The sequence below is a fragment of the Bacillus rossius genome, chromosome 16 (genome assembly GCF_032445375.1).
Source record: "Bacillus rossius redtenbacheri isolate Brsri chromosome 16, Brsri_v3, whole genome shotgun sequence".
Taxonomy (NCBI): domain Eukaryota; kingdom Metazoa; phylum Arthropoda; class Insecta; order Phasmatodea; family Bacillidae; genus Bacillus; species Bacillus rossius.
In genome coordinates, this window is record NC_086343.1 from 33229495 (window position 1) to 33257290 (window position 27796).

The 27796-nt window shown below is 35.7% G+C and overlaps 2 protein-coding genes across 8 annotated transcripts in view; one reads left to right on the top strand and one right to left on the bottom strand.

Annotated features, from left to right (window-relative positions):
* The first annotated feature begins 449 nt into the window (after positions 1–449).
* LOC134540157 (peptidyl-prolyl cis-trans isomerase B) lies at positions 450–15345 on the top strand. The gene is made up of 4 exons (XM_063382700.1): positions 450–803; positions 2040–2247; positions 4774–4958; positions 13831–15345. Exons 1-4 carry the CDS (start codon positions 693–695, stop codon positions 13963–13965), a joined length of 639 nt encoding a protein of 212 aa, XP_063238770.1. The 5' UTR covers positions 450–692; the 3' UTR covers positions 13966–15345.
* A 3498-nt stretch (positions 15346–18843) lies between these two features.
* The window catches only part of LOC134540156 (pentatricopeptide repeat-containing protein 2, mitochondrial-like), a 60528-nt gene continuing 51575 nt past the window's right edge, over positions 18844–27796 (bottom strand). For 4 of the 7 annotated variants that reach the window (XM_063382697.1, XM_063382696.1, XM_063382699.1 and 1 more), the window contains exon 8: positions 18844–19052. In XM_063382697.1, the coding sequence (XP_063238767.1) occupies positions 18906–19052 (147 nt within the window). In that variant the 3' untranslated portion in view covers positions 18844–18905. Of the gene's footprint in view, positions 19072–27796 lie in introns of all 7 variants that reach the window. The other 3 variants (XM_063382694.1, XM_063382692.1, XM_063382695.1) reach the window with 1 other exon arrangement.

The window sequence follows — 27796 nt, forward strand, 5'->3', positions numbered from 1 at the left end:
GCCAATCCCCTCCTAGCACATGATGCATGCGACCCTCTTCCTGCATGGCTAATCCCAGCATGACTAGGCGTATAGGCTTCGGCCTGAGACGCACCTAGGTCCCTCCCTAACCCGGACCCCTCCAAAATACACTTAGTTTTAGTTAGGTTAGGAAAAAAAAATCAATTGTATCTCATGATAACTACCAATGGTCAATTAGGTTAGGTTAGCTACATTATAAATACTTTAAAACATTGTGGACGGTTGATTTGGTTGGATAGCTACATTAAAGATACTGTGAAATCATGTAAACGGTTTCCTAGCCCTGGATAGCTACATATTAAAAAGTTATTTGCTAAGCAACCATAAAATGATTTTACAGTATTTTTAATGTAGCTATACTTAACCAATATAACCAACCATTCACAATGTTTTAAAGTATTTATAATGTAGCTAACCTATCCTAATCGACCGTAAAATTTAATGCCACACCGGTTGTTTATACAATGAGATAAAACGGAAGAAAGAACTTCGGGGAACTTCGGGTGTGGCTCTCTCGTCTGTGAAATGTAGGCTTCCCCTACTGAAGAGAATATTTGTTGGTGGTGTTTGATTGGTTGGAATTGGAATGTGACAATAAATACTTGTGATTGTGCCACGTTTACTGTCATCCAATATTTGATCCTGTGAGAGACTGCGAAAACATCACAAACATGGTTTTACTAGGTCTGGGAAATTTTTTTACATTTTTTGGACTAATAACTGTTATCAACTGCAGTGGTGGAACAACAGATGGGAAGAAAGGTCCAAGAGTAACACATAAGGCAAGTCTTTACTTTAATTTTTTCATTCATACATTCTGTTCTGTTTTGATTATAATTGGTACCATATGGCTATGATAACACTTCATTTACAATTAAGGTGGGTTTACGATTGAAAAATGTTAAGATGACCACACGGTTAAGGGATATTACGAATTTCTAGTTTATGATTGAATTAGAGGTGGATAAATATGAACAGTGCGTCCTAATTTCCACCCTACTTTTCATTCATTGGCTTTTGTGCTATGCGCCCGTAACAAAATACGTATAATTTTTTCCCTTCTCTGCGCACACATGTGCATGTGCTTGTATGGGTAGGTACTTGTGATAACTTCAATTAATTGACAATTTTATTGAGAGGATAGGTTAGGTTTATATAGTACACTTATGTGAAATAAATTTCTAGTTTAGGGGCTTGTGCAAAAACCTTTTTTTTAGTTCTACACACATTTGTAGTGGTTATTTTGAGACATGAAATAAGTTTGTTGACTTACTATTACTCGCAATATGTTTATAGGTGAAATTGTGGTAAATATGTAGTTGGGCGATATTTGTTGAAAGTACTTTTATTCTATGCTCTTTAACTTTCTCTCTTCATTAAACCCGGCGGAGATAAGAAAGTCCAAATACTTTAGGAGATATTGAATTTTTTAATTTTCATCACAATACCTGTGCATTCATGTGGCGTTGACCATTGTTTCTTGTTTACGAGTATGAAATTTTTTTTTTCTTTCGGCGGTCACAATTGTTTCTTGTTTACGAGTATGATTTTATAATGTTTGAAATTTTAATGTTTTATTTGTTATTTGGATATTGTTGCGCAAGTATTGAGTAAAATAAAAATTACGCGAGTTCCTACTGTTCATCCTTTGTCCCGGTTTGTTAGGTCAGGTCAGTTACATTATAAATACTTTAAAACTAAACAATCATTAAAATTAATTCATATTATTTTTAATGACCGCTTAGTTTGAAAGAATTTATAATGTAACTGACCTGAACTAATCGACCATTATTTTATTGCCTGTCAATTTTCCTTTGTTACTCATAAATGTTAACAAAAGTATTTTGCAGAATTATTTTTGTTCAGTAGGCCTACTTGTCTTTATCGGCTTTTAAATTTCCATCATTTCAGTTACTGGTAAGTGTTTACATACATTTACTCACAACTATCCTTGAATGCTGAAGTCTGAAGGCTGCCGGCAATGGGAACACAGGGAAACTAGAGAACGTTGTTTGCAGGTGTATTTTGACATAAAGATCGGCGATGAAGACGCGGGGAGGATCGAGATCGGGTTGTTTGGGAAGACAGTCCCGAAGACGACGGAGAACTTCTTCCAGCTGGCCCAGAAGCCGGACGGGGAAGGCTTCAAGGGCAGCAAGTTCCACCGCGTCATCAAGGACTTCATGATCCAGGGGGGCGACTTCACGAAGGGGGATGGCACCGGAGGTGAGCCGCAGTCTTCGTGCTCGGTAGAAGTTAGGGACGTTGGAATTGGCCAGGAAAAGTCGGGAGATTCACTTGAAATAATGGAAAAGTGACAGTGATTTGCATTCTTACAGTTTTCTGTTATATCGTTTTTTTTAAAATTAGTTTTGATATATATAAAGTTAAAAATATAAAACAATTAAGAGAGAGTGAGAGGACGAGAGAGTGAGGGTGCGAGAGGGCAAGAGATAGAGAGAGAGGGGGAGCAATATACACACACAGTCACACATAGACACAGTCACATACACATCTCACACAGCCACTGTCACACACACATAGACACAGTCACACATACATATACAGTCACACAGACATACAGACACACAGATATATATTGAATGAAGCCAGGTATGGGGATGGTTGAGGCTAGATCTTCTTGTCTTTATGACAACATAAATAGTAGGAAAAGGCACACTAGCATGCATGGATATTATTCATGTGTGTGTCCTCTGGGTACTCAACTTCTTTTTTTCAAGTGTGTACTGTATTGTAAGCAACAAGGTGGGAGGAAGCATCTTGCCAAGGCAGAATTGGCCTCTGATGAATTTATATATGACGGCCTCTGTGTTGTGGAGATTAGGTGCTGCAACGTTCAGGTGTTGTTGGTATATGGCTTCGCGAAGGTAATTTTTTAAAGTCACTGTTTCTGCACAAAACAGTATTTAATAAAATTCTGAATGTAATATTTTTGACTGGATAATTTTGGACATACAATGTTCCAATATTCTTGGTATTTTATTACCAGAGAAATATGTTGTTTTGCAATTTGTTTATATTATTGTTTCATCTGTGTCATGTTTGACACGGTTTATAATGTTCGTGTGAGATTTTGCACTTGTGTCACAGAAATTAGGAGAAAAGTTATGTTGCCAAATGTACAACTTGGTAGGACACAATTTATTTTATGCCAAATTGAAATTAATTTAACATAGATGCACATATGTGCAGGTGGATGCATTTGTTTGTGCATGCAATGTTATAGGTGTTAGTAACATCTGTACATATTTAGTTACTGTAGTTGTTATATGTAGTTTGTTAGATGATTGGAATATGTTGTCAGCACATTGATAAAATTAATTTATGCCATGCTGTTCCATATTTTAAGAGCCAGTAGGATTTTAAAAATGCCTTTCTGCCTTTCAAGCAACAATAGTAATATAAAAAATTTGTAATTTTTTCCCTCTGAAAAATTGTGTCAAAAAAATACCTTCAGTAATTTATGAGTGTTCAGATTGTGTGTTATCAGACCTGTGATTTTTTAGTGCTGCTGTTTTATATTTAACAAAAAAAATTGATTGTCTGTAAAGTCGGTTTACAGACGATAGTTTAACGAGAAAAGTCATAACAAAACATTGTTGAAATGATTGCATACTTTTATGAATAAAATTGAATCATTTTTATTGAATTATCACTATTTTGTATGGATACAACGTGAAATGAAATCTACAATTTTATTGATAAATTTACTTTTATTTGCACTCATTAATTAAAATATGTTTATTACTTTAACGAAGAGATTATTTTAACTATAACTTTATACGTGTTTGCTACTTAACTTCTTCCAATCTGTGTTATTCTATTAAGGATAGGACGATGATAGGAAAAGTAGGAAACGAATGGGAGTGTTTCAAGTTTAATGTGCCTCGAAAAAGTCAAATCGATGGTTGTTCCAATCGAGTGGAAAGAGAGATAGATGCGGCGCAAGCGTACAATGAGCATAACGGGACACAGCGTAATGGGACAATGTGCATAACGGGACACTTTTTCGTGCGTTCATCAATTTATTAGACGTCACGTCAAAAACCTTGTTTATGGTTTACCTCTTGGTGACAGCAATGCCATCAGATGAACTCACCAAACACAATGCAAGAAAATTAGAGGTCTGTTGAACCGTAATGTAAGGAGCCTGTTTAAAAAAAATGTTTTTTTCCTGAATTTTTTTTGTAATCATTCTTTAGAACGGCAAAGCTATACTTGTATTATTTCATTACCTGAGACGCAAACATTTCTTAGTATAATATTCAGAATACTCTTTGAAGGATATGATTTGCACCTTGTTGAATCCTGGGAACAAGACTTTCTCATATTGTAAGCTGATGTAATTAGTTCAGAAGGCGAGTTCTCTCTCGTATATTCTTATTTCGTTGCATTGGTGTTGTTTTATTGTTTCCAAAATATATCTTTGCATATGCTATTGATTCTTGAAAAGAGAAGGGTTTGGAAATTTGTTGGGTTCAGTTAGCTAAATTAATAAAAAAATTTTTATACATAATGGATACGTAATATGTAATTGATGCAACTGACCTTTCATAACCTAACTGACCATTTATAAATTAAAGATGAAACACTGGAAGTACCATAAAGCCATTTTTCAAACAAATAGAAATTTTCAGGATGTAAGAAATGCTTTTTCGGGTTTTTACATCTTACATGTATGTTCCCCCCTCAGTGTGTGGCTGTAGTGATGCGGGTCTCGTGCGTGTGAAGGTCGCAGCATCTACGGGGAGCGCTTCGAGGACGAGAACTTCAAGCTGAAGCACTACGGAGCGGGGTGGCTGTCCATGGCGAACGCGGGCAAGGACACCAATGGCTCGCAGTTCTTCATAACCACGAAGCAGACCCCGTGGCTGGACGGGAGGCACGTTGTGTTTGGCAAAATCATCAAAGGAATGGTTCGTACTCTTCTTGAAACTTGGTGGGCTCTGGGAAAGCATAACTAAATCAAGTCCATTGAGTTATGTAAAAATCCTTAGCTCAAAGTGCTTTGAAAAACAATTATTAGGACTGTGGGCTTGGAATAAATGTTACTCCAATGCCCAAGTGATGACTTTAGGACTTGCGTCTGTTTGAGCCTTGAAGAGTTTTCTTTTTACTATACATTTATTTAATGCAATAAAAAAACAAAAGTACCAAAATGGACTAGGTCTAATTGTTCTGTGAACTCTATTAGTTATCACGTTTCCTGTGACAAAAATTTACATTTTCATACAAATTCGTATGTAAATTAAAATTTCAAAATTCTTCAGTCTTTATACAAATACAAAAGTGGCATTGGCTCTAATCGCTAGAGAGACAGATATTTCTTGGGTTTATTTAACAAGTTAAATTCTGAATGCATTTGTGTTTCTGTGACGTCTTCAGTCGGGTCACTGTGGTTTTCATTACATCCCAAAGTAGTTAAAACCAGTAACCAACAGCAACTTAACAGTTGAATCATGTTCAGGTTGTTTAAGATGAAAATTTCTCCTCTTGACAGCAGTGAATGAACAAATGAATAATTCTGCTTTAGGAAGCACCGTGATGAAGTATAGCCTGCCGGTTATTGAACTCAAGAAATTTCTGGTTCTCTGCTAATCACGCTGCCTGCAATCATGTGGCCACTATGAGAGGAAAGTAGGAACTGGTTCTTGTGGCACGTGGTGCTGAGACCAGGTTGACTGCACTGGGGTGGGAGCCCCCGAGGTCGGAACAGAGGGCCGAGCCCTTGTGCAGGTTGGTGGTTGTAAAGGAGCTCTCTTTGAGTCTCATCCAGTGCCTGGGCTTCGCCACCCTCAGATGCTGGAACGTGGTGGCACCAGCAAGTAGCTTCGCCTGCCTGTGCTTCACACACCTCTGTTGTCACTACAGGATACGTAGTAAGGGTTGAAGGCAACCAGTATCATTGCAAGTGTACAGATGTGTTATTACTACGTATAATGTTGGTATGTCTAGGGACAGGAAATTTCCATGATCCAGGAAACACCAAGAAATAATGCAAAATCTATTCATTTTTACTATACCTGCGAATGTTTTAAAAAGGATATAATTTCCAAAATAACAATGAAATTATCTCATATTTACATCTTATACTTGTCACAGGTATCGCTAAAGGAACAGGAAACCCTAACAAGGCAGGAAAGAAACGAATGCGAGTGTGTCGGAAAATTAGGTGCCCAGTAGAATTCGTAAATACAACAATTTACTAACAGCAATATTCTTACAAATGAATATCTCATCTCATTCTTGAACTGACATTGATCGTTATGAAGCTGTACCCCTGCGTGGTGGGGTTGAATACTCGTTACAGGTCGGCTATAACAAAAACACACAAAAATTAACAATCTGATAAAAATATCAAAGCAACACCCTTAATCAAGTTTGTGCCTGCCTTGGTTCAACCTACTGCGTTTACATTGTCAATCACAAAAGGGGTCATAGATTTACTGGGTGACATTTACAAAAATATTATAAACAATTGAACAAATTCTCAATGAAAATATTGCAGCCCAGTTCACATACAAATTACCTAAAAGGGATATAAAAAATAGATTTATACATTCAATAACAAGTACTGGCTGTGGTTCAAATTAATTACTACCATAATAAATACAAATTAAAATTAACTGATTTGGTATGCGTAGAAGTTGGCTAAAGTTTTTATTATGTTCACAAAATGTCTCGCAGTCACCTAAATCACTCGTATTCCACGTGGTTATTCTTATGCAGCTCGTGCCATGTGTTAATACTCAAAACAGTTGCAGCTACTTGTCTTGTGAGCACGGTGTTATGTTTGCCTGTGTTCGTTATGTAGGGAATTGTCTGTCGACGTCAGTATTTGCTTTAAGTATAGTGTTCTGTTAATGTTTTCTGCAGCCCCACTCGCTCGCCCTCATGGAAGTTGCCTTACACTCGCCTATTAAGACTTATTACTAGACTTGAATCCAGTTTCTAACTGGTCTCCGAGTTTTATGCTTGCAAAGCGACACTATTGTCTTTCACTTGTCTCCATCAATGTTTATGACATGAAATAGTCTCACCAAGATGAAGTCCGTCGGGGTCTCTAGGCGGCGGCGACTCCACGATGTTGACAGCGTAGGGCGGCGAGCGGTGTCCGAGCAGCGCGGCGGCCTGCCTCGGTGAAGTCTCAGTTGATCTGCCTTCTGTTGACTGGAAGCATTGCCCTTTTATACTCGCAGAACTCCTTACCAGGCTAGAACAGAATGGTCTCGTACGTTTGGGGGATTAATGGCCGACTTCCTTTTCCGGCGGATCGGCGTGCAACTGATGCCCGACCGCTTGCGAGGAAGCCCGACCACCAGCCGCAGCGTTGAAAGCCCCCACGCTCAGTGTTGCGCGGGCGGCATCCACAGACTGTTAGGGGCACTGTCGATTCTGAGTGTGTACGAAGGTACACACGTTACATACTCATGTTATTGACATGTTTTAGTTATTTCTTTTGTTGTAGCATTATTAGATATTACTTTATATTATATTGTCTCTATTCATACATCTTTTTAACTTCTGTGTTTTCTTTTTGGTAGTGGTGCACCGATGCAGATACCGATGAATCGTAATCGGCGATTATGGGTACTTTCCGATTAATCGTAATCGACGATTATCTTAACGATTACTTTGCTGATTATCTACGTCCCGGCGTAATTAAGTAGGTTTTTACCGTGTAATATTTTGTTACACATTTTAGGATGAAATACAGTAATATTTGTATATATTACAAAATTTATCTAACTCCGTCATCATGATTACAGATATTTCATTAAGTTTAATAAATCTCATTGCCTCGAACAATAAAAAAATACATTTTTCCTACACGTTTGTTTACCTTTCCTCTTTTGTTCTATCTTTTGTTTAGTGGCCTTGTACATTACCTATAGCCAGACGTAAAATAGATGGCAGGCAATCAAAATACCACTAGCAGTTGCAGTGGATTCTATGACAATCAATCTTTTCGAGTCGTAGTAGCGGTTCAAAATCGTGGTCCCGATACCTTCTAGAGTTTATCACTGTGTTTTACAAACTCGTTATGGGCGTCTTTGGTAACATTATCCGTTGTTGTGTTATTTGTATGTGACGTGATAAGTGAAAAAGTATTTATAATTTTATATATTCAGTCAACATAAATTAAATCACATGTGCTAGAATTGGTTTTGAGTCATTTTTATGTAATTATAGTGAGATGGCAAGTAGGAAGAAAAAAAGTGAAGTGTGGAAACATTTTTCTATAAACTCAAGTGAACAAAATAAAGCAACATGTTTACATTGTTAAACGGTAATTTCTCGATGCAACCTTATGTGATAGTCGATAATAATGCTAGTTTTCCGCAACAAAAACTTACCCATTGTAAATTACAATTATTAGACTGTAGTTCAAGTTGTTTACAATAACAAATATAAATAGAAGTTCATTTAATTTACACTTTGCAATGACTTATTAGTGTATTTTATATATTTTTATACTGTTAAAACTAGTGATGGGAAAAAGCGGTGTTATTTTAATGCCAATTTCGTTTCAATAATCAGCAATTGCTGTGTTTTGTGTTTTTATAGGAAAATATATTTTAAAATGACATTTTAAAAAAAGAAAATTTTTTACTACCGGTACTTACGACATTTTCTTCAAAAGTTTGAAGCACCGTACTGATGATCACAAATTTAGAACAAAATTTATTTGTGCACTCTTACGTTTCTATTATTCTGATTACGAACAATTAAAAATTAAGAAATCAATGCTGTATGTACAAAAGTTTTGTTACAATAAAAGTGGTTAAACTTTAGTCATGTTAACGCTACACACTTCAGGTCTTGTTGAAATTAATAATTGTCAGATTGTCAGCATTTTCTGGTAACAGCCTGCGGCGCTGGTCACTTACTACGAGTGAATATGTGAGAAGAACCTCTCACTGTCCACATTGCTTGTAGGCAGCCACAAAGCCTTCAAACAAACTGAAGCAAAATGTGGGTGGTCTGTTTTCAGAGAGCACATAAAAGTTACCATGTCTATGTCTGAACAATATGGCCTTCCCAGCTCTTCCACAACTACATTTTTAATGGCATGGTATCCTTCTAAAAATGTCTGCAGTTCCATTTGCTTGATGAAAGGAATGTTGTGCATATAACTTTGCAACATTTCATTGGAAGGAGTTTGCTGAGTTATTTTTCTAGGATTCAGTAATGAACTCATGCTAGAAATATTTTTCCTGCTGGATCTTTTTTCTTTGAATCCTTTAACTTTGTATGTGCCTTCACAGCTGCTGCTTTCAGAAGGGATACTTGTTCCGCCTTAAGCTTAAGTGAAAGACTTCAATAAACGGACAATACATTCACCAAACTGCTCAACTTGCCCTACACTTAACAGCTGCATTTTGCTCACCAAATCATCAAGTTTACAGGTTAATATGTGTGATGTTGTGTAAGCAGAACCTTCCAGGAATGTGATTAGTTCAGACAGTTGTCTGCAGTGGACTGAAACAAATTCAGCTTCAATTTTTATTTGAATCACCTCTGCAGCAGTGCGGTCCTTTAACCAGCTTATGCCACTGTTCTCCGATTCCAAGCTGCCATCAATGTTTAAAAATATTCCACTATGTTATCAAAGTACTCAGAAAGGTAAGTGACAGAATGGAACCAAGAATTCCATCTTGTCAAAACTGGTTCATGAAAAGCCCTGACTTTGCCACTGGATGTTCCATATTTTTCTGACAAGAATACCAAGTAGAGGTTTCTTCTCCGTCTGCTGTTAAGAAATGCCTTCTTAACCTTAGATACTGCCTTGTTAAGAAGCGGCAGTGTACTTTGGAAAGTGTTGCCTACTAAATGCAACTTATGTGCCCAACACTGCACGTAAACAGATTCTACCAACAATTCACTCAGTGTGGTGAAACACTTGTTCATGTAAGGAGCAGAATCACTTACTATGGCTTTCACTGAATTGTAATCAATGTTGTACTTGTTCAATGTGTCCAGAACTGCTTTAGAACATGTTGCATGGTTTGCTGCATCAAGAACAATGGATGCCACTAACTTTGTGTTTTAGCTACTAGCAGGTTATCCGTAGTTTCATCACATAGCACACATATATCGACCCCTTCAAATTCATCTTTTAACTGTGCTTCCACTTTCTCCCCCAATTTTGGAACATATGTTCTCCTAAGGGAACTGGTTGTAGGAAGATCTCCCCCACCCTTTACATTTCTATTAATCCAACCACGTAATTGGGTGTTGTCTAATTTATGGAGTGGTATGTTGGCAGATATAAAAGCCTCGGTTGTATCCAAAATAAATGTCTCTCTGTCCTCTTGTACTTTTTCCCCGACTTTTGCGACTTCTTCTAGTGTTGCAAGACGTTTTCTGCCACTGCTTGTGCCCTCTGCACCTAACCTCACTTTCATATGATGCTTACTAGCAACATGTTTGACAACAGTGTCCCTTCTCTCGTAATCAACTCGGCAATTGCACCATTTGCAGAACAAAATGTTGTTGGAAACGTACAGCCCTTCCAATTTAAATTCCGTTGCCCATGATAAGCAAGATGCTTTAAATTTTGGCATCGCTATAATGGGCCTAGCAGTAAATAAGTCGAAACCTACAAGGATTCTTGTTTTACTTAAACTGCCTGCCCGTGTAAACTTTTGCAAAAGTATAGAATATTAATAAACACAGCAAATTAACTAGGTATCCCGAAAGATAACACACGTCACGCGTTGTTTTGCTAACGAAAAATTCATACGTTGATACGTGTACTATCGCTGTGCTCGCTGCTAGCGCATTCAATTGTCTTCCGTTGCAATCTGGCATCAACGAAAACAAACGAATAATCGAGTTCAGAATTCGGGATGGCGTAATAAATGTTTACAAAAACATTATATAACATTTTTTGGGTACCAGGTATTCGAAAAGAACGAATTAAGCAGCGGAGTAAAGCAATGAAAATCAACGGAAAAATTATGTTGTTCTATTGTAAAGCGAAGGGGAAGGAGTAAGGACTGCTGTGTGTAAATATGGAGGTTGCCGGCTGAATATGTACTGCAATGGGTAATTTGATCGGCGTAATGTTTCTGGCAAAGGGAAGACGCTTAAAGACAGCTAAGGTGTTTTAAAATAAGTGGTATTTCCAACCTAATGTGTGAACATCGTATTTTGTGACATCGCGCACATAATCTTTTATAAAGTCGCAAATAATTCATATTTTAACATTTTTTTCCGGATATTTTCAGAATTGCGCGTTTTATAGTTATAAAAATCTTTTTTCGTGGAAATTCGCTGAAAAATCATTATACCATTTTTTCCCATCTCTAGTTATAACTGTATTCTCAATTTTACCTAAATTCACATGGGAATAAAAATTTTTGTGTGCATTATTACACCTTAAAAAATTTGTTTATTATAATCGGTAACTGAATCGGTATCTGCCGATTATTGCTCTCATAATCGGTAATCGAATCGGTAATCGCTGAAGTAATATCGGTGCACCACTACTTTTTGGTCATAGAGTAGCAGTGCCCATGGTTTTTCTAGACTATTTTTTTATATCGGTACATGAAACTAAACTAATAATGGTTTTTTAAAATGTAATGTGTCAAATAGTCTGTGTTTTAAATCATGGATGCACTATGTTTCTCTAGCTTTTCGTGACAGTAGTAAATTAACTTTGAATATTTGTTATGTTCAAAATGCTAAATAAAGTGCTTGTAAATGTTGTTAAACCACCTTTGATAGTTTTGAGTTTAAGCTGCTGAAAAAAGTTTATTTACTGTCATGTGTGTTAATTGACTTAGGTTAAAGCACAGTTTTTTCTTTCCAAGCAGTTTAACGATATTGGTACATTGGCACGTAGTATCCTGCAATAAAATTGGGAGGGAGAAGGTAACTTTTGTACAACTTAAAGTGTACGATTCTTGTTCTAAATGTGGAAATAAGTCTGTCATAGGGTCTAAGTTTTCACAAAAAAATGCATTCCTGTCTTTTCCCCCCAAAAGTGGGACCCTGCCCTGCTTTAGTTGCCTCGGTAGATTTCAATGCAATGATTTGTGTTAAGCTTAGGCTGTCTAGAAGGGAGCTGGTAAATGGGTGTGATAACTAAACCCAAACCATTGTTCTGTTTCTTTTCATTTTCTGCAAGTGACCAAGTGGAACATTGATTATCCAAAACAATAACTGATCACTTACTGAAAACAACAGTACCAGTGCCATAGGAACAATATAGGTGAAACAAAGTGATACTGATACTTAATGCAAAACAGTATATATTTTGTATCACACATCTTAATTTTTTTTTTTGCTTCAGATCTGAGACTTGTTTTTTGCCACTAACTCGTGCACTAGCACCCACTGGTTGAACTACATGGTACACAAATTTTAATTTGTTGATGTTTCAGTTGATCGGTATTCAGATAATCTATGCTCTATTGTAGGTACAAAATGAAAGTTTGTTTACCCTAAAGCCCCTAATTGCAATAAAAATTGTGAAATTAATTAGCATTTTAACATAACTTAAATTAGTGTAATTTTTTATTTTTTTAATCTTGCCTCTCTTGTTTGTAACTCAGTTTTACATTAATGACTTCGATACATTTTTCAAAACTCACACTCACAAACACTTGGGTATTTAATTTTATTATTCCGAGAATATCTGCCCTAGGTATGCTTATTACAAATTATTTTGTTGTAAAAGTGCACATATATCAGTTAAAATGACACTACATATTTGTATGAAATATCACAAAGCATGCCATTGCCATACTCATTTTTTAATAGTGCACTGCCTTTATGAACAAATATAATTTATAAAAATAAAAAATAACAAATATTTAATACATGATTATATAAAATAAGATTATTTAGTAATGGGTAACTATGAAATATATTGATTCACAAAATCCAAAGTTTAAAAAAATGAATTTAAAATGTGCAAAATTGCAAGACTTTGTACATGTTTACTTTTAAAGTATGCAAAATTGTGAGATTTTGTTTTGTACATGTTTACAATTCAAGAACAGGAATTCCAAATTCCAGTACCATCTTAACACATGTGGTGGTGAAAATTTATGTACCAAACATTTATATTGAAATGCATTTCATGTGGTCGCTTTGCATGGGAAACAGTGAAAGTAATTTATGTTTTGTGAAATCCTATATTATTTGGTTATTATATTTTTATTCACTTTTAAAAACTTCACGTAAGTTACTTAAAAAATGTCTCCGTCACGATATTACCAACATTTTTTTGCAGTTTAGCAGTTGGTATTTTCCATTGCTTGTAGTGGTAGCCATGATCTAATTAAAGCAAGTTTTTTGTTCTTATCTAACTTTACTGTGCAGGTGAAATATTTATTTACGATGTATTAGATTCAAGAACGTTATTGAAACATAGACTGTTTAAGTTTGATTTGTGCGGCTGGCACACATGGCTAAGAAATGATGTTCAACTATGTAGTATTAGAAAAGTGAAAAAGGTATCAGTGGATTTTTAGGTTATGTCAGGCACTTTCATTTTTCAATAATATTGGCCGAAAATTAACGAGGGTATCGTAAATCGGCAGAAAATCAGTTTCAACTAAAATTTAGACAAAATTGGCTTCTGCCGATTTGTATCGGCACAGCTCTAAAATTACTGTTGGTATTCTAAGTTTGTAGGAACCCTGTCTATACATTAGGCTTGCTTACAAACGTGAACCAAAGTGCAACATTTTGTTTAACAAACATAATTTTAAGGTTACGATTATCATGCCTTTCATGAATATCTTGATTACAATTTGTTTGTGTCCCTAGGATGTTGTGCGGAAGATAGAGGCCAGCAAGACAGACGGTCGTGACCGGCCCGCGAAGGATGTCGTGATAGCCGACTCTGGCGCGGAGGAACTTGCAGAGCCCTTCTCCGTGTCCAAGGATGATGCCACGGAATAAGCAGCGAGAGATGCTGGGTTCCGAGAAGTGGGAAGAGTATTCATGTGCTCGTCAACCCGAATGGATGCTCTCGTTTTCATTGTACAACTCGTAATTTTGTAACGTCCATAGCTGTTCTGTGTGGTCTCTCATCAGGCTACAGATTTTTTTTTAATTTAGAAAACTGCAATAAGGTTGAATTAATACCGTGAAAATGCCAGGGAAACAAACATTTCTTTGCTACATGTACGCACAACATAGGTTTGAACGATCCCTGGCTGTTTTGATCTTTCGGCCGATTCATATCAATCTTCTGGAAGCAGCATGGTGTAGAGTGATCCCAGGTGACTTAGATCATGCCCTCGTATAATCATACTTCTGAAGTAGGAGTTGTGAGGGAAAATCATCACCATATTGGTTTAAAAAGAACCAAGAGCACTTAACCTAATATTTAGGGTGCTAGCTAAAAAAAATAATACAGTTCAAGCATTATTTACAGTTAAAACTTACAATAGACAGGTATGTAATTAAAGTGAGGGAAAAAACAAGTTATGTCTGTCTTATTTGGTTTTCGTTCGTAAATAAGTGTCTAAGCTGTTCGTTCAGCATTAAGGGTGTTATAAACACTTTCTTGACCTGGGTCATTGCGCTCGTTGCTCTCCATTTATGAACTTAAAAATACTGCTGAACTGGAATGTTTCTGAAGATTTCGCGATATTAATACATACCAATATAAAATTTCTATCTCCATGCAGGTGGTGTTTTAAAATGGCTTTAATTGCAAATGATAATTGTGCATTTTTTTTATTTGCTTCAAGATTAGTCTTCTGCTGGGGGCAAAGTGAGATCACAGAGGTTGTAAGTACTTGTGGACAAAAGTTACAAGGGTTTTTTTTCATCACAGTTGTCTTAAGAAAATGTTTGAAAAGCAAGTAAAGTGATTTTTTATTATGTGATTGTGGGGAAACCTTTTCACAGACGAGAGAGCCAAACACCCGATTAGGCATCTTCCGTGGGGGAAGGGGGGGGGGGGGGGAAGGGTGTTTGGTTCATTGTAAATGTGTTGATAAAAGGATACTAATGGTCAATTAGGTTGGGTTAGCTACATTATAAATACTTTAAAAAATTGTGGACAGTTGATTTGGTTAGGATAGCTACATTAAAGATATGGAAAAAAAAAAGTGAGTATGAACTTCGGGGAACTTCGAATGTGGCTCTCTCGTCTGGGAAATGAAGGCTTCCCGTGATTGTGCTTTAGACATATAACATTACCTTGGGGTTCATCATGCAATGTGAAGGGTTTATCAGCCGCTGTTAACATTCAATATTTTTTCTTCCAAATAAGGGATATGGTACCTAAGCTGGTGAAAAATTGTTAAAATAAAATTTTCTTAACTCAAATTTGTTATGTTTTTTTAATACCAAATAGAGTATTAGGTTGGCAGAATTGTTTGTAAGTTTTCGTAGTAATTATTAGGTTCTATAGAAATGCATGCACATGTTTATGCTAGTGATGGGCTAGTACTGATATTGACAGATTCCATTGATTGCAAAATGTATACTATCAACTAGTGTTGGGCCTATTCCTAAAATATACCGATTCCGATTCCATTTTCGATTCTTAAATTAAAGGGTCGATTCTTCGAATCCGATTCTGATTCCTTAATTTTTATTTGACGACGTTCAACAAAGTAATATACTCAGAAAAAAAGGTTGTGTATGATTTTAAAATGACTTGCATTATGATTCATTTTCTGTGCAGAAATTAGCATTATATACAGCTTATATAATGTTAAAAAGCATGTTCATTACCCTCAAGTTATGCGACCTTGAATTTCTAGCACAATTTGGCCTTTTAACCTTGCATATATGTAGTTAGACGGAACACGTGTTCAAACACAGCCAATAAAAGATGTCATATAACGTAAATTGGAAATAATGTTATAAGTTAACCAACTTTAGATACCTGACATTATCAACTAAATTTATTTATTGTAAAAAAAAGTACAGTTAGGTTAAGAATTTTATTTTCAAGCACAACTAAATGATGATCCAAATAAAATGACAATATAACCTCGTTTTTACATATTTCAAGGGACCAGGGCCAAAAAAAATAGAGGGAAATGTAAAAATAAAACTTTATTACCTCATTATGATGTAAACGATAAGAAACAAGTATGCACCACACTAAAATAAAATATCGGAGATGCTTACGTTTTAATATATTACCTAGAACTTAATTATCTCACTTGGTGAAAAGAATAAATCCATCCAGTCTTGCAATTCTCCACAACCGTAAAGAGAAAATAAATTTTCGGTTCTTGAGTAAGAAAGATCTGTGCATGTTTAAACATCTCAACATTTCCACATTTTATAGTGAGATTTTCTTACACAAAATATTTAAACTCTTCAAATAATTATGTGTTAACATTTAATTCATTTCAGAAATTTATCGGAAAAAATTCCTCTAAACTAATACAACTACTTTCAAAAGATTGTTTATGTTTAGTAATAAAAATTTACGAACCTTTCAGCAGCAATGTTGGGAAATTCAGATTTGCCAACTGCCTTTCCAAAATATTTGTAATGTAAAACGAGCATCACTGAACACGCACAAGAATCCCGATTTACAGCAATTTGGTTATGTTGCTTTTAAACTTATTTTAATATGGTCACAGTAATCACCTGTGAATTTGTGTAAAATCTCATTCAAAGATTATTTCATTTATAATTCTTTAAAGTTTAAAGTGCAGAGATGTGAAACATCTTAATTTTCATGTTCACATCACAATAGATTTGGTTTGTGGCCGTATGGTTTACCATGGCAGGTAGCACAAACAAAAAATTAGGTTGTTTACAATGGCAAACGTAGCTGCCATGATCAAATAGTTAACGTTTAGTAAATAAAATGTATATTATTTTCTTTAAATATTTATGGTTTTGTCTAATTATTTTTGAAGGTTTACTATTAAATGCAGTGCTGCTACAACGTAATTTCCGAAAAATGCTTTCGCTTAAAACGGGAAAGTAGATACTGCATTTGTAGTGTAGGGAAAATGGTGGTGCAAGTAAATACATAAATACGTTAATCACCGAAATTCATAAATCAGTTCCGTAAAAAAGATTTTATTATGTAGTTTAAAAATTATATTTGCATGCATTTTAATATTTTCTTATGTTGCGTAGGAAATGTATTTTGCAAACTTAAAATCAATGCAGGAATCGGTCATGGTCAATTCCAAAACCATTGTATTCTGAATCCCACGATTATAGTGGAATCAGTGGAATCGGTGGAACCGACCGATTCCGGAACCGGAATCGACCCATCACTACTATCAACTAGTTTTGGAAACAAAGCTGGTCGGTTTATCCTCTATAGCAAAAATCCAAACGTGTGTGTTTCGTAATATTTTACTAGGAAGATCAGTCTTCTTGTTGATAGCTTGGATTAACATTTTCATCTAGTCTGAACCTTTTTAATAAAATGGTTGTTATGCTTAATAAGGCAACTAGGCCATTGTAATCAATAGAATAGACTAATTTAAATCATTTTTTTTCCACTATTCATATAAGAGAGAAAACAAATAAAATACTGAATAATTTTTTGTTTTCAAATAGGTTACAACATAACTTGGGCTGTCCATTATTTTTACATGCTTTATATTAGCTTCACCTGTATGTTTGTCTGTCCGTCTGTAACTCTTTCGACTAAGAGTGAGTGACTCATCACTGTAAAATGTCCCACCCATTTCATTACGTTCGTTAGCCGAGCGGTCTAAGGCGCGCGACTTCTGTGACGTCAGCTTTCGGATTCAGCGATCGTGGGTTCTACTCCCGGCCACGCCGAAAAAAAAAAAATTTTTTTTTCCCTGGTAAATTCTAATATTATATCCATACATCTAACTGCAAATGATTCGTAGAGACTTTACCATTTCTTTGTGACGTTGCAACTCCAAATAGTTATCTCAGATGGTAATAGGTAGTGTCGGTAACTCATTTCTCTATGATAATTATACATAAATATAGTTTAAAAAACTAAAAAAAACATGCTTTTAAAGAATATCAAACTAAAAAGTTAAAAATAAATATAGTTTAAAAAACTAAAAAACATGCTTTTAAAGAATATCAAACTAAAAAGTTAAAAATAAATATAGTTTAAAAAACTAAAGAAACATGCTTTTAAAGATTATCAAACTAAAAAGTAAAAAATAATTTTAAAATTAAATTTATGACAATAGTATATAAGCAATACTAGTATAAATGAGAAAAAAGCATGGGGCGCTTAATATTCAAAAAATATGGCACAAAGCGCCTCAAGCTTTTTTCTCATTTATACTAGTATTGCTTATATACTATTGTCATAAATTTAATTTTAAAATTATTTTTTACTTTTTAGTTTGATAATCTTTAAAAGCATGTTTCTTTAGTTTTTTAAACTATATTTATTTAATAATTATTTGTAACTGTAATGTAATAGATAGGGACCTGAAAACTTCGCGGTTTCGATGACCTTCAGGATAGTCTACACAGTCCTCTGTACACTCGGGCAAATAACGCCAGTTCGTTGGATGCGGACTTGTGAGTTGTCACAACTGGTTTGCCCGTGATTCGTTACTTCTTTGGTTGAGGGGTTTCTCATTGGCCCATGGTCGCCCAGATGAACAGTGAGCCAATAGGAAAAGCAGCTTAAAGGTATATGTGTATGAATTTCAGACTATCGCGAAATGAATCTGCGAATTGTTCCGGTCTCTAGTAATAGAATAATCATTTTAAATGTAATTTGTTACAAAACAAACCAATACAGTGGGGAGAAATTTTATCATACAAATGATTGGTAAAATTTGCCAGTAGTCAGGAACGACAGGACAAATTTGAAGGTGAAGTAAGAAAAACACAATATAGTAGAAATGTTATGTTTAATTGTAGTTGACTAAGCCATTAAAAGGCGGGCGGCTACAAGACTACTGTAGCTCTTGCAGGCCAGGTCGGATCCTGGTTCGCTGCACGGCGTTCGGTTGCCGGGTGAAGCTTGTGGCCAGGTACTTCCTCTCTTGCGGCTGTGCCACCGTCACTTGCTCTATCTCCGAGCACAGCAGCTCGTCCAGTCCCTGGACAGCAGACAGTCACCTTAACAATATACGTTGTGCATAATACTGAGCAACTGGTACCAATCCAATTACTGATACATCTCTTTAACAGATCCAATAACCAATAAAATACTGATTCAATAATAATACGGAATTATAACAGGTAGAGTAGAATCCCGATGATGCAACCCCTCACGGTTTCCGGAAAAACGGACTTCTAAACGGAATGGTCGCAATAGAGAATTCTGGCAAAATACAAACAAATTACTTCAAGTCTTCTCACTGGGTGGTTGGTTTAAAGGCCTAATTGCATGCATTAAGCTGAGAATTTTATAATATTCAAAAAGTTTTACATGGGTTTGGAGTTGTTATTAATTACCTTTGTCATTCCAGTTTAAAAGTTAACAACTGAATCCACAGTGAAAGGCTTTTTAATTTCAAGGGAACCCAGATCCCTCTGTCCCCTTCCCAATCCATTACGGCAGGGGTAGGCAACCTGGAAATGTAGGTGATCTACTGTTAAGTCGCCACATGTTGAAATGATCTACTGTTCTGTTTTATTGATTATACATAAACAAGTTTACTTTCACACATTTACAAAATAGTCTCTCTATTTGGTTTTCCTGGTAGTTTAAAATTCCCTACTTTTTATGGTTACAGTGCATAAAGAAATAATTATAGAAATAACTGAATTAAATGAGGTCTGTTAGTTATAGACGAAACACTAAAAATTAAAATAACATTGAAAAATATCTCCACTTAGTGGGAAACTTGGCAGGAACTTTCCTTAACAATAGCTTTGATGTTTGGTGAATAGCTGGTTACACTGAGATGAATGCATGATTCCAAATGTTCATCAGTTATCCTACTCCTGTACTTATTTTTGATGAAGTTCATATTGGAAAATGAAGACTCGCATAGGTACGTTGAAGCAAACAAGGCTCTCACTCGAAGTACAACATCAGTGAGCACTGGAGGAATGACTTGCCAACAGGTCTTTGGCTCTGCAACACTTTTCACACGCAAGTCATTTTTCAATGTAATAATTTCGAGTTCTGTAGCAGTTCTATCAATGTTGAACGTCGTCTCCATTGAGGAAGTACACTCCTCAAGATTCAGGTTTGCCCATGGAAAAGAGACAAACTGGGATATCAGAGAAATCTTTTTGAATTCTGAAAATCTGGAGTCAAAATCATTTTTCAAATGAGACAAAAGTTTTACATGTTCTTCTCTTTCATATGGGGTCTCCAATGCTTCTACTTGAGCTTTCAGGGTAGGAAAGTGCCTTAAATCACCTCCTCTTAGGCTTTTCTTCGAAAATTTAAGTTTTTCAATGAAAGAATCTACTTCAGATATCATTTCAACCATTTCCCTATCTTTCCCTTGAAGTTTAATGTTCAAATCATTGAGTTTTTCTGCGAGATCAACCAAGAAAGCTAAATTATGAAGCCACCTTGCATTCTCAAGATAATTTGCCATGGAGTGTTCCTGTTCTTTCAAAAATGCTGTAATGGCAGGTAGCAGTTGAATGAATCGTTGAAGAACTTTGCCCTTACTCAGCCAACGCACCTCACAATGCAGAAGTAGCTCTCCATACTGCAGTTGTAATTCATCCAGCAAATCTTTGAAGAGTTGTCTTTGAAGAGGATGGGCCCGTATTTTGTTAACAATCTGCACAACTACTTTCATGGTTTCATTCATGTTCAAGAACTTTCCACACAGAGATTGCTGATGTATGATGCAATGATATGACAACAATTTTGAAAAGCTTTTATCTCTTCGACACTGAGCCAAGAAGCCATTATTTGAACCAATAAGGGCAGGCGCTCCATCAGTGGTAATGCTCACAAGCTTGTGAATTGGAATTTTGTCAGATATAAGAAACTGCTTCACTGCAAAAAAAATATCTTCACCTCTAGTATGGCCTTTCAAATGAATCAGTTTCAACAATTCTTCTTTGACTGAAAAGTCGTTGAATACAATGCCAGTTGCATCATTTGACTCATCCAGCTGGAGAGAGAAGTAGCAACATGCATCCAAATCTTTATTTATTTGAGATATGAAATCACTTGCCATATTTTCCACTCTTCTTGTGACAGTTCTAGCTGAAAGTTGCAGGGACTTTGAAATTTTCAAACAGATCATCACCAGCTTCAAGAAATGCTTCTTTAATTAACTCCCCGTCTTCAAATGGCTTCTTATGTTTTGCCAACACATAAGAAATGCGATAAGAAGCATTTGTGGCTGCTGTGCCCTTATCTGTCACTTTCGTAAACATGTGTTGTTGTAATGACAACATATTTTTTCAGTTTCTTAATTTTCTCTCGCCGCAGTTCTGAGTTCGGGAGAAACTCTTTATTTATGTTTGAATGAACTGTTTCAAAATGTCTTTGTACATTACTCTTTTTCACGAATGCAATATTTACTTTGCACAGTAAACAAATGCATTTGCAGTTTGTTTCAGTGACAAAAAAGTCATGCTCCCATTCTGCATGGAAGTTGTAAGTCTTTTGTTTCTTTGGTGCACTCATCATAAGTGATTAACTTATCACACCAGTCAATAATTAAGAAATGCGGGCTTAAAATAAATGTAATAGTAAACGTTGTTGCACGGCCAACAATCGTCACGTGAATATCAGAAAACAATATTTACACGCAGTTGTGTCCTGTTTAGAGTATTTGGCGTTATAATAAATCAATGGCTGTGAATACAATCAGGGATAAGAGGTGTCATCACAAGACGACTCTGGTTTAAAAAAAAACAATCTCGTTTATTTTTTAACATCGGTTCGTCATACACGTATGCATAAACTGTGGCTGTGTATTTTTAAAAGGCATTCGTTAAATAAACATCACGATTAAAGCCATTATTTTCGTTACATACTTGATGGTTTTGAAGTTATTAACCGTTATAAACAAGGAAACGTTTAAACTACGTTTTGATTCTAGCAGGATTGCCAACATATATGTACCCACAAAAATTCTCTAAGTACGTTGCATGAAAATATCTAATTCGGAAAATGAGTTTATTATAACTTCCTAAACACAATATTTATTTCTTATTTCGCTTTCAATAAATTTTCTGCTACTATAATTTCCTTTCTGTTAGCGTGTAGAAAACATCAAAATGTAGCCCCACATCCGTGACATTTGCTATAAGGTGAGATCAAGATGGCTACACTGCTGAACTGAGTATCGTGTTTGTTTATATTTTTGTTACATAACAAAAATCGTTTGCAAAATAACACATTTTTTTATTGTACTGGCGGCGACAGCTTTATACCTACTCAAAAATATTTGTAAATGACCGGTATCATTTGCAAACAAAGTGTTTTTTAAAATTGTTCCTCAATCAGCTAACGAAGAATTGTTATATTCTTGATGTTTAAATTTCATTTAAGACTTGCAGTGGTTCGTAGTGGGTGGAAAAATCTGTGAATTTACAATAATGCTCGTGATCTACTAAATATTGTCTCGTGATCTACCAGTAGATCACGATCGACACGTCGCTGACCCCTGCATTACGGGATCCATGCTGAGGCATTGTGTTGTGTTCAAATGTACCTTTGAAGTATATGCTGTGCATGTGCAACCGAGCTCTTTACATACAAAAATATTACTTAAAAATAGTTTAAAATGTAAACTATTTAACTTATTTAAAATTTATATTATGCAATTGTAAAAGAAAATCTTTGAAAAATATTTTGTTCTACGATTTTGTAGTAATAGAGGTTTTTCTTAAGTGATTTTAATAATTTTAAAGCCAATTTTTTTTATCATAAATACAGCAAAACCCCTTATTTGCACTTTTCATGGGGACAAAGTAAAAAAGTGTAAAAAGCGGGAAAGTGTAAATACCTAAAGGGAAATGTAATAAATATGATGTTAAAGTTAATTAAAATACAGTCGCATCCTGCAGCGTTCATAACAAATACGAGCTACATTACACATACGCATTGCACCACAGTAAAAAAAATTTTAAAAAAGGGCAGCAAATTGGAAATTTACCGTCAATAGCACGCCGTGCGCGGAGAAAGGTCATTGTACTCAATCAGCTGTTGTTACGGCGTAGCGTAGCCGCAGGGTGGCTCTCTCTGTTCTCTGAGCTGTGCATGCGCAGTATAAATCACTCAACGCTCCGCCCAGACTTGTGACGTTCCATCAGCAGCCAGCCAATATATGCGAGCTTAGCGGAAAAAAATATAAGCTCCACCTCCCGTGTACCAGTTTTGTCCAGTTCTAATACCAGTTTATTGGTATACATGTTCAAGTTTACGTTCATCTTGATATCTTGATGTCTTGATATCAATAATTAATTATTTATGATCCCCAGAAATAAATGGTTGGTTTAAAAAATATGCGTCAACTGTACAATACTTCCGAAATTATAAAATACGTATAAAACAGTTACCAAGACTCCGCTCATTTTATCTTGTGAAGTTTATGTCTCGTACCAGTATTTCAGCTAAGTCAAACCTCTCTGAAACGACCCCTCACGGTTCCCAGGAATAGGGTCTTAATAGATGTTTTCCGAAATTTTCAGTTGATTTCACCCCTCCCTCCCCCCTTCCAAACCGCTACTCGCTAAGAAACCAGCCGTACAATGGCAGGATGCTGTCACTCATAATGCTAGGTGGCTTTGCTTTAAACCCACTTCAACCTTCATGACAAGTCCGTCGCCCTACAGACCACCTCTAAAGAAAATACCTATGTCAAAAAAAAAAGACAGTTTATTTTTACTGGTTAGTTTACATGTACGTTTTATGCTTGCAGTAGTTAAATACACTAGAACCCTGGATTTTACGAAGCAGTGATTTTACGAATAAATTCTCGGGAACCGTAAAAAAAATCAGACATTTTGACCAAAATGTGAAAATCAGAAAAAAATTAAAAACAAAAGGAAATGAAAGATCATTAAAATCTGTTAATTTTAACACACAGCATATTTTTGTGTCGGCTTGAATACTTCCAATAATGTTCATATACGAATAACAAAAAAATAATGGGACAGTTCCTTTAAAAATATGGCAGCGGTAGGTTCACTAAGTTCACCCGGCTGGCTGGCGGCAGCGGCTTCATGACGCATAAGTAAGGACCCCAGAAAATGGTAAATAAAACTGGCTCATTTCGGTGTAAAAAAATGACATAAGCGGTGCAAAAAACCGGTGTAAAAATTAGCAAGCGGTGCAAAAAATCGGTGTAAAAATAAGCAATCAGTAGAGACCGCAAAAAATTGTGAAAAAATTATGCCATTGGCGGTGTAAAAAAAACCTCATAGCCTTACTGCTTCCTTATTTGCCTGGCCAATTTTTGGGACATAAGTTTCTCTAAGAGTGTTGGCTGATGATGGCAAATCCCCTGCACCTAAAATGTATACATAACTTACAATATACTTATAAATAGGTAGCATTTATAAGGTTATCGCTGAAAATATTAATGGGCTAATTTATTCAAAACAATTCTTAGCCAAACCTAACCTAACCTTTTCTAGATTAGGTACTGCTGGATTACAGAGTCAAACCATCAATCAATCAGTCAAAAATATATTGTGGTGTGCTCACCATTTCACAATGCAATCCATCCTATTTATGTGTTTGTTAATCTGAGGTACTTGCATATTTATTTAAAGTAAAGGTAAGTTAATCGATAATATTGTAGGCCTACATATGCTTATGAACTTTTATTAGAGGGGGAAAACATTTCTAAATAAATAAGGCTAACCTTCAACATGGGTGTTACACCATTCCCTCATAGCTGGATGATCAGCTTTTTCCAAAGGAATGTTAACTTACAGCATCATATTAACAAAATCAGAAAAAAAATTCTTGTTTTCTGCACTTTAAAGCTTGTTTGCTTTATTCACGTTGTCGCCTATCGAGATTTGTTTAGACACGGTAGAATGCTTGACAAAATAATTGTCTTTTTTGTTTTGTTTTGTGTGTGTAATTTGCCACATGCTTTTTGCACGTGTCTTTGCGTGTACAATCAACCCGCACGTTGCAGAACTTGCACATCATAATTTTGTCCCGCTGATCAAAAATATAAAATCATCCGATTTTATCTCTCTTTCGCGATCAAACATTGTCGAAGTTTTCGGCATCTTAGCCACAAATTCAATTGTATCACAAAACTTACAAAATGTGGACGGTAGTTGTAAACACTCATAGATATGTGCACGCAAAAATGACTGCCATCTTAGCTCGATGCGATTAAATTAGGTTAGAAAAATCGACACCAGTGCACCTTGCGGCAGAAACAACCATTATTCAAAACACGAAAACTGTGGAGTCAATTTGTTATGTTGGTAGTGCGCACATATCGATTGTTGACAATTTTTATATTTTGTTTTCATTTGCGATGGCAATATTTACTGTTTGTAAACAGAGTAATAAAAATACGTGAATTTCACTAACGTGTCAAAACGAAGATAATATCACGGCACTAGTCTTTCAGTCTATGTTTATTTCACGCCTATGTTTATGATGGCGTAAATAAATAGAACTTACGACATAAGGACATTATTTTGTGCGAAAAAGCGTGAATTTCGCGACTATGTCAAAATCAAAGGAACGTCGCAAAATTTGTTTAAAGTATCAAATTTTCGCGTTATTTCGTGAATTTCGCGCTTCACCATTTTTCGGGGTCTCTACGCATAAGCTCACCCCTCCCTCCCCTTGTTAACATTCTTCAAGGCTAGCTCATCCCTCGCAGACACACAAACCATCTAGTGTCCACCCTTATAACACCCCAACTTCGCTTCCTTTGAAAAACCTTCAGTGAGAAAATGCTCATTTCACCCTCCCTTCTCCCGTAAAATTGGGCTAAAGCGGTGAGGGAGGGGTAAGATCGTTGTAAATATTTTCAGACACCTCCCTACCCAACCAAACACGCCAAAAAAAAAGTATGTCAAAATATGTCACTTTTCACACCAAGTTCGAGTTCAGTCATCTCTGGCAAGGAATTTACAAGCTTTCAAACTTAAATATAAATGTATTTTAATAGCAAGGGTCCTATGAAAAGGAATATACCAAATAAAATCAAGCAGCTGTCACCGAACAAAGCATAAAACGGCCCAATGCGTGGTCACTTCGTTATTGCTCGTGCGAGAGGCGAGACGTGGAATGTTAGAAGAAAGATAAATGCGGGGGAGACAGACGGCAGCCAGTGTGTTTCCTGCATGGGGAATAAGTGGCGTAGACTTTTTTTTATGCTGGGTGAAGCGACCTTTTTCTGTCAACCCACGGGAAAAGATAATTGCTTGAGCTGTCAAAATAAACATCGCTGCTGCAATTAAAACAAGTCCAGGCGGGCGTGCATCCAGTCGGTCGCTGTGTATATCTACTCGAAAAACATAACATCTCAATTCATAACAAGATTCCTTATAACTAGTGGTGCACCGATGTGGATACCGATGAATCGTAATCGGCGATTATGGGTACTTACCTATTAATTGTAATCGGCGATTATCTTAACGATTACTTTGCCGATTATTTACGTCCCGGCGTAATTAAGTTGGTTTTTACCGTGTAATATTTTGTTACACATTTTAGGACGAAATACGGTAATATTTGTATATATTACAAAATTCATCTAACTGCGTCATATCATAATTACAGATATTTCGTTACGTTTAGTAAATCTCATTGCCTCAAACAATAAATAATGCATTTTTCCTACACATTTATTTACGTTTCGTCTTTTGTTTAATGGCCTTGTACATTACGTATAGCCAGAGAAGTAAAATAGATGGCACGCAATCAAAATACCACAAACAGTTGCAGTGGATTCTATGACAATCGATCTTTTCGAGTCGTAGTAGCGGTTCAAAATCGTGGTCCCGATACCTTCTAGTTTTTATCACCTAGTTTTACAAACTCGTTATGGGCGTCTTTGGTAACATTATCCGTTTGTTATTTGTATGTGACGTGAAAAGTGAAAAAATACTTATAATTTTATATATTCAGTTAACATAAATAAAATCACATGTGCTAGAGTTGGTTTTTAGTCATTTTTATATAACTATAGTGAGATGGCGAGTAGGGAGAAAAAAATTGAAGTGTGGAAACATTTTTCTATAAACTCAAGTGAACAAAATAAAGCAGCATGTTTACATTGTTAAACAGTAATTTCTTGATGCAACCTTATGTGATAGTCGATAATAATGCTAGTTTTCCGCAACAAAAACTTACCTATTGTAAATTACAATTATTAGACTGTAGTTCAAGTTGTTTACAGTAACAAATATTTAAATAGAAGTTAATTTAATTTCCCCTTTCAATGACTTAATAGTGTATTTTATATATTTTTATACTGTTATTATAACTGTATTCTCAATTTTACCTAATCTTGTTATTAAATTCACATGGGAATAAAAAAATTTTGTGTGCATTATTACACTTAAAAAAATTTCTTCATTATAATCGGTAACTGAATCGGTATCTGCCGATTATTGCTCTCATAATCGGTAATCGAATCGGTAATCGGTAAAGTCATATCGGTGCACCACTACTTATAACCTACACGTATTGCCGGATGTTTTCAGCCTGATCCATGCAAGTTCTTTAGCCACGTTTTGAATGAAAACAACTGGCAGGCCAGTGTTGTGCCCTGTTTTGCGGACACATAAAGAAAGCTTTTATCAATTTGCTGACAGTTTTAATATATTTTTACTCTCCTCGTTAAAATGAAGCAGATAACGTGATTTTTAACAAGTTCAAGCAGCATCCGAGATCGGCCGCAGCTCACGGTATAGGGAGAGGGTGAGC

Bases quoted from the DNA above. Each gene is read 5' to 3' on its own strand.
- LOC134540157 (XM_063382700.1), top strand. From the start codon at position 693: ATGGTTTTACTAGGTCTGGGAAATTTTTTTACATTTTTTGGACTAATA. The intron at 2,248-4,773 runs GTGAGCCGCAGT...GTGCGTGTGAAG, and splicing joins GAAGGGGGATGGCACCGGAG to GTCGCAGCATCTACGGGGAG. The intron at 4,959-13,830 runs GTTCGTACTCTT...TTGTGTCCCTAG, and splicing joins GCAAAATCATCAAAGGAATG to GATGTTGTGCGGAAGATAGA.